Here is an 8307-nt window from a genome sequence, read left to right as displayed (position 1 = left end):
TTTGTGAATAGACTCTTAATATGGTTTTTGAATTCAGTCAAAATATCCATCGTTATAATGGGTGGAAATTTTGTAAAGGTAAGAAAATGATTCAAAGAAAATTTGCTAGAAGAGAAAACGATAAATTTAACAACGGCCAAAGTATAATAGTAAAAACAGTGGAGTGTGCATAATGATTTGTTGGGCCTAGAATAATTCATTGGAAAAACGTTACTATCGCTGTGTAGTGTTGAAGTTATATGAAGCAACAGGTATATACGTAATATTATGTGTAATAATATTACGTGTCTTTATTCAGTACGTATTTAGTTAAATTTTGTTGAAGTAAATTTCGGCGATAACACTATATCTCGCCACCATTGTAGCTATAAGATACTAACATTAGATTACAAGTTGTGTTACTGAATAGCTATGGATTATGTCTGAAATAAAACCTTAATATTATTAATACCATAATTTATTTTAATTTCAAACTATGACAATAAATAAAAAAATACTTCATTTTACATCAAAAATCATTGGAATACGCACCCAGTCAAACGGTGTTAATGGTTGGGTCGTTAGACTTGATATGACGAGCACAGACGCTGAAAGCACTTGCGTACATGATTTATGAGCTCCATGACGTCAATATAAGCTCAAATCTTAAATCGATTCCTGTTATAAGAAAATGAATTATAATTTTATCACTATCAACCCATTGTAAGTTCCACTGCTGGCGTAGGTCAATTCTTACAAGGTGGAGGCAATGGTCAGCCACGCTGACCGCATCTGGTCTAGAGACACGTTTATCAAGGGTTGCAAACTTTCTTTGACATCCAAGTTTAATTACAATAACAATATTATTATGTGCCAGAAAATAACACCAATTGCCTGGTCTTAAACTAGAGAATTCTCTGTGCTATGAGTACCAGAGTAATGGAATTCTGGGGCACTTCCCAGAATACCAACAATGTTTCCGTTCACAATTAGCAAGAGGTATACAGAAAGAAATAGGCGGATGGAGTACACCGAACTCGAGAGTGAAGCCGCCAAAGCAAACTCAAAAGCGAATACAATCTCGCGTCAATACTAATCTAACAATTATTTTGTAATCTGAGAGAGAAAGAAAGAATTTCATTGGTAGAAAAAAAATCGTTATTGCGTACAGTGAGTCCCATAAGAATCGTGAGTTCTTTCACCATTGCAGGTAAAGTAACCAATTTCAAATTCATTGAAGCAACACGCTGCATATACTTAAAGTATAAGTATATGGCAAACCATCTTATTTTCTTGTAAAAATAAAACCGACAAGCTCCAACCAGACCCTTGACCTCTGGGTCTGAATTATTCCAGCACGAAAACATACATCTCTCCAAAGTAAAAGTCTGGTTCGTTTACAGTCCGCCCGAAGATGCCGTAAAAACTACGAGTCTACATATACTTAGCCCCTAGACATACGGTTTTTGCTAGGACTGCTTCTCAAACTGTACATTTATTTCAACGCGTTTAACCCCTTGCTGTCGTACAAGTTGCATTGATTCGCTTCACTCTAACTGCTTTTTGCAGATATTATGCAGTCGGAATACAGTGCCAGTACATCTTTAATAGTTACACCGCAACTGGGACTCGTGCCCAACGTATGTAATGTAGAATGTTCGTAAGAATGTATGTTTGATGGAAATAGTGTGTTTCCCTGAGTACACCGTTCGGTTGAAGTAAAATATATAAGGCACCGTACTGTCCGAAGGTCTTTATTGTACTAAAAAATATACGTAATTGTACACAAAATGTAAGCCCGACTATGCGCGCGATCAGAAACATAATTAGGTTAAGTTATGACATACCTACTTAATGTAGTACTCGTACAGTGACCGCGTAGTCCAGATTGCCTGATGAACATGAGTTTACCAAAAATATTTACCAAAATAATTACAGTATACTATGTTATTGTAATGTATATCTAAATATCTGTACTTAGTGCTTTTTCATACAATACGAGGAATTAATATATATTAAATAATGATGAAGCAGATGTATTTTTTTATAATATCAAGTGTACGAGACGAACAAGTCGTGCTCTTGGTGTTAAGCGACACGTTCATCCACAACAGTTGCAGTGTCACACAGGGTATTAAAACTCAAAAACCTGAGGGTACTGCCACCGCGCCACATATATTAAAATGTATTTCACGGCACGCAAGCAGCACGCGTGCCTAAACGGTAAAGAGTTCCATGGTCCATAAACGACAAATTTCTTTTAAAAATAATCAAAATATTCCTTATCATGTTTGAGAAGAACCATATTTCTGAAGTTCAAACGTCGACCCATTATTACTTATTTGTGTTGCCTTCTAATCCGCTAACGAATCCCACACCTGGTCAAAAATATATACGCCAGCCAGAGGAAGTAAAACAACAGCTAAGAAAAATTGTACATTTTTCTAATTTTTTTATTATTATTTTTTCTAATAGTGGTGACCTTGGCTCCAGTTGCTGGTAATACTCAATATAGCCCCGCACAAGGGAAGACACACGCATCGACAACCACGAATTACACTCAAACTCATGAGAGAAATAAACGTAGGTCATATATTTTTTTCTCCCGGCCCAGGAATCGAACCTGGGACCTCTGCGTGGCAATCCGGCATGGTAACCGTTCGGCAACGGAGGCAGTATAGCCATTACTGCGTTCCTTTTTTGAATGGTAAGGGTGCTGGTGAAATTACATGGGCACATAAGACTTTTTTGTCTCAGGGTAATGGGCGCAATGGCAGTACCCTTCAGATCTTTACGATTTGAAGCTCTGAGCAGAACTGCAATTGTCATAGACAGGCGTGTTTCTTACCGACTTCATAATAATTACTTTTTTATAAAAAAAACCGACCTCAAAAGTTCGTGAAATTAAGTACATCTATTTGCCTAGTTTGCCACTCTTAGAGATGGAATATTTTTTTCAAATGTAAATGAGACTGAGGTACCATATTTCCAATAAAAAAAGAATCATCAAGAGAGTGAGAAGTATTGCTAAGGACCATTTATTTACAAATGTGCGCAACTTAAAAAAAATCACACATACAGCTTGAGAATCGTTACGCTAGCAAAGACTTTGCCCAGGATCTTGAAGACGGGGAAAGAATATTAATCCTAAGTCCTGTTTGTTCAGGTAGAAAAGATTTTACTGAAAAATTGCTTTTCCTGGCTTGCGAATCGGAATATTAAAGTTTATGTTAGTATAAAATTTCGAAAAGTGAATTTATTCTAATGCGTGTGTATTTACTCTAATATAATATAACAGCTCTTAAAACTCATTGCTCTTCCTTTACAGCTATTATAATACTAACATAAATATCCATATCAAGTAATTATTAGATTTATTATTTTAATTTATATTATTAAACTTTAAAAGTTGAGTTGGGTGACTCAAGGTGTACTAGGTATCATTTTCTTATGCCGTGCTCATATGCCGCTTCGTGTACGTCAAGACATTTGTGATATCAGTTTTCTGATGAGGATCACCAACGGTAATATTGATTATTCTGAATTGTTGTCACACATAAACCTGTTGCAGTACAGATGCCGAGATACCAAAAGAGGTCAAGTGCCGTTTACGAGCAGTAATTATAGGCAAAATGCGTACATGATGCGTGCATTGAGACTTTTTAACAGCGTAGACTTTGAATTTGATTTGTTTTGAACAAGCATAGACACAGTTAGGCGAGAAATGACCAAACGTCACTTTGACACATCACGTGACAGTCGATAATTTTTTTTCCATCGTTCCGTTTGGAACAGGCGAAAATCAGAGACCATGCTGTCTAGTCATTAGTTTATCTTTTTCTTCAGTCAAATGACAGTCGATGATTACACACTTGTCTATTATTAATGTTTATTGTTTTATGTAACTATGTTCTTTGCTTTTCTGTTAAAATCTCTTTTTGGCTTGTTAAGCACTTTAAATTTAAACAGTTTCATGTTGGTGGAAATGGAAATTCGTAAATGGCATTGGATTACTATTTTTCATTATAGTATATTTAAGTATACTATAATTGTAAATTTTGTGTCCGTGAATTTTCCTAAAATGTAAAAATAATATAAAAAGGAAATTTATTGACCACAACACATAATGGTACAAAAGGTGGAATTAATGCTAAAAGCAATATCTACCAGTCAACCTTTGAGAATAACGAAATTCACGCATGCGGTAAATTAAACAAAATGTTATGTAATAATAACATAAATATAATAAATATATAATCAAATATATAACCAACAAACATATCATATATGTATACGATATCAAGTGCTATACCACTCGAATTTCTTTTCCAACTCGGAAACTTTATTTTTCACACTCACAGTGCACTCGTTGTTAACCTTAGTTTTGTGTTACTACCAATAACGTTTAATCAGCGTTCTTTAAAATACAGTAGAAACCACAGAAATCTACATAAATAGGCACTAAAAGTCACATAAATGTATTATGTATATAGATACATATGTATATATCTATATACATAGTACATTTATATTTATGACACATAAAATTACAGATGATGACGATTATCGCTGTGATAAACAATTTAAAAGATGCTCATGGACATTCTTATTGAAAGAGGATAAACTAGAAGAACTTCTGATGGAGTACGGGAGAATATTTCAGAGACGTGTTAAATGGAGAGGGAAGGAATCGGACATGAAGCCAGAATTGAATAGAAGTGTAGAGAGTGAAAGAGAGTCAATGGATGGAAGGCGGCGGAATTTATAATCCACGTTTGTTTTTTTTAAATTTACCATCTAATTGCGCCGTGAGGAGCACGTTCTCAGCTTTTTTCTATAACGTTCTATATAACCTACAGTTATATTTTATATGCCATTTATGTGCAGAAATTGAGTAGCAATTGCTCCGTGGTTAAAACCTCCAGCAACACAAAATAAATAAATTAGAATTTTATATTACATTTTTTAATTTCTATAACTTTTATATAAAGTGCAACATGGACTCTGTATCTACATATATACACTCTGTTTTTTTTAATAATATTAAGTGACGGAACGAACAAGTCGTGCGCCTGATGGTAAGCTACAATCTTGTCCATAACAGTTGCAGTGCCACTCAGAGCTTTAAATAACAAAGCTCTGAGAAGCATGCCACTGCACCCGTCACCCAGAGACATAATAATAATAATAATATAATAATAATAAATCATTTATTTGGACATCTATGGCCCACTTGTTAGTAATACAAAAAGATACAGAACATTTAAACTTAAAGCTATTGTTAGTAGGTACAATTTACGGGACAATACATTGGCAAACACAAGAACACGTATATGCAACTTACTGCTCGAGGCGCCGATAACCTCATGATCTCACCAGAACCTGGATAAAATGTTGAAGCATCGGCGCATCAAGCTTAGCCGCAAACATTTTCAGAATGCTGTTAGGACTAGAACGCAGCCTCGAGAGTAGTGACGCCTTTTTGTTTCGCATCACAGCAAAAAGTCATCTACTCCCGCTACACATAAGTTGACAAGTCATGTAATTTCACCAGCACCCTGACCCTTCAAAACCGGAACACAGTAATGTTGAAATTACTGCTTCGCGGCAGAAATAGGTAAGGTGGCAGTACTACCCTGGACGAACTCTTTCACAAGGAGCTCTATTGCTACCAAAATCGGACTGATTCAGCAAGCGAATAGCTGTAGGCAAAAATTGGAAATCAGCAGTGCCTAATGCGGTGCTAATTTTCAACATTTTTATCCATATTATTGTTTTTTATTTAATTGTTCGCATATATTATACTTTACGTGTTTTGTGGATAAATAAATGTCTTTCATGATACATTTTCTTGGCAGGGCAATGTGCATTCTATACTATATTTCGAACTATAGTTCACGGTGCGTAAATTGTGACCACCCCTCCTATAAACGCGCTTTCCATATAAGGCGTTCTTCGTAGACAACATTCCAACAACGTAAATGAGTTGAAAAGTTTATCTACCGCGTCATCTGCACGCTATTGGATTTAGAAGTTTAAATGCCAGCTACATGCGTACAATCAGGGAATTCCCATAAATAAGAGCAAACGAAGAAGCACCGCACTCTCTTAATTTAACATAAAGATTATCTTTTTTTTATGATGTCAAGTGACGGGATGAACAATTTGTGACACACCTGCCTGTAGCTGTTGCAGTGCGACTCAGAGCTTTAAATCCATTGACTTAAAATTATATGGACGTCGGGTCCGCGCTAAAAAGTGTCCGAACTTATAGGGCGTTAAAATGGTATACAGAGCGTCATTCACGCTTTAGTCTTCGTTTGTCTCTTCTGACAGCGAAGCAAGCAAAATTAGACAGTACTGCGATGACATTACAATTTAAATTCAACGTTTTAGCCTTTTCATATTCCTTTACATGTCACGTGTACGTTTAAATAGGTTGACTTGGGACATTTTTTTCGTGGTTTTTGTATTAGACCCGTCGTCCATTTATTTGTAAGTCAATGTTTAAATCGCAAAGATTTGAGGGGCACTGCTACTGCATCTGTCACCTTGAGATATAAATTGACAAGTCACATATGCCTGTAATTCACTAGCGCCCTTGTCCTTTAAATCCGGGATGAAGTATTGCTTACATTACCTCTTAGTGGCAGAAATAGGTAAGGTGGCAGTACTTCTCTGGACGAACTCTTTCACAAGGAGCTCTAATGCTACTGCAAACTGTAGCCAAAACTATAGTTTCTTGCTTATTTTGTGGAAATTCAGATCTCCGGAGATCAGAAAGACAGCATGTACTTCCACTGTAAGCATTTAAGATTCTATCATAAGACACCCCGTTTCCAGTTTAGATCGACAAATTTGTCGAATTGAATATGATACCTGCCCTGTAATTTATTGGCATGTTAATATTTTATTCTAAAATTAACATTTCAAAGTTTGTAAAAACAACAATAACCTAAATCGAATTTCATCAAACTTCGACAGTTACCAAAACAGTAAAGTACATATAACAAACGTCAAACGCAGAAGTGGCTAGTATATTTGTGCGCAAGTTCACCAACACGAAATGGTCGTCCCCTATACGTAACAGTGATTCAAACTGTCAAACTCTAAATGGAACAACATGTTCGGATCGCAGGGTCACCATTTTAGAGAACAATTTTCGGACAACGTTGTACAATCGTAAGTCGGTTGAATCATCGTGTTATAGCGCCTAACCGTTACCGATGTGCGCCGCGAGGAGGTTCTTACCATACAAAGTGACTACGGTGCGCCAACATAGTCCATACAGCACTTGCTGTTGTGCACCTTGTGCTTTAATACTGGTACGAGGGAAGATCTTTACTCGGCCACAGATAGCACAGTCAAAGTGGCAACATAATATTAAGTAAATTTGGTACTGAAATAAAAAAGCACCGACACAATTAAAAGACTGTAAAATATTAATCGAGAACTGAGTTTCTTACGATTGCTACACATTGGAAATATAAATATTTTTTTAATCTAAAATTTATGTCTGTCGCAACCAAGCATCGAGTATGTAACTAGAAATAGAGACGAAATAAGCACCATCCAGTCTTGGCAACTCATCAGTCTAATGGACCTTATATCACTTTAAATCTCAACTCTCGTTTGCACTGAAATCACAAACTAGAAAGCTGAAATAGTACAGCGTCAAAAACTGACCTGTGTGTACGTCTTCGTATGTTTCAAAAATATTCTGTATTAATTGGGAAAAACAGCGGTGGTTTGGGAAAAAGAGCAATACATCTAATTACAAAACAAACAGAAACACAATTCATATAAGTATACTCGATGTAACCAAGACACCCGTAAACTGCCTAAAACGTAAGTTTGTATTAAAAACGCTGTTTTGATCCGAAATACTTAGAAGTTTTTTATAAAGAAAACCGGCCTCAAAACTTTGTGAAATTACATATATTTACCAAGAGTTATTGAAATCGGTTAACGGAAAGTGAGAGAAATCCAATAAACCGGATGCATCCCATAATTTGCGACCCCTAGAGGTTGAATATTTTCTTCAAGTTTGAAACATCCAAATCGGTTCACAAATGTCGAAATAATCGCGTACCATTCAGGCAAAAAATACAGTCGAATTGAGAATATTCTCCTTTTTTAGTCGGTTAAAAATAGTACAGTTGTGAAATTCTATTTTCTAATGTCCAAAGTCCTGAGCGTGTAAGGGGGGCCCCAATATCTAGCCTACCATGCCAACCTAACCTGCACGTGGTGCACCCTGCTAGATAACAAACTAGGCTCTGGCGACTCACCAAGACGCACTGGACAGCGTGGTATTTTATGGCTAAA

The 8307-nt window shown here is 36.1% G+C and overlaps 1 protein-coding gene across 1 annotated transcript in view; it reads left to right on the top strand.

Annotated features, from left to right (window-relative positions):
- The window catches only part of LOC113239427, a 7092-nt gene extending 2345 nt beyond the window's left edge, over positions 1-4747 (top strand). Inside the window, exon 3 of the mRNA XM_026476436.1 lies at positions 4533-4747. Coding sequence (XP_026332221.1) covers positions 4533-4747 — 215 coding nt within the window. The remainder of the gene's footprint in view (positions 1-4532) is intronic.
- Positions 4748-8307: the final 3560 nt, after the last annotated feature.

Source organism: Hyposmocoma kahamanoa, unplaced genomic scaffold, assembly GCF_003589595.1.
Source record: "Hyposmocoma kahamanoa isolate Upper Pololo Valley unplaced genomic scaffold, ASM358959v1 114, whole genome shotgun sequence".
In the NCBI taxonomy this organism is placed as follows: Eukaryota; Metazoa; Arthropoda; class Insecta; order Lepidoptera; family Cosmopterigidae; genus Hyposmocoma; species Hyposmocoma kahamanoa.
This window is presented reverse-complemented; position numbering and strand designations above follow the sequence as displayed.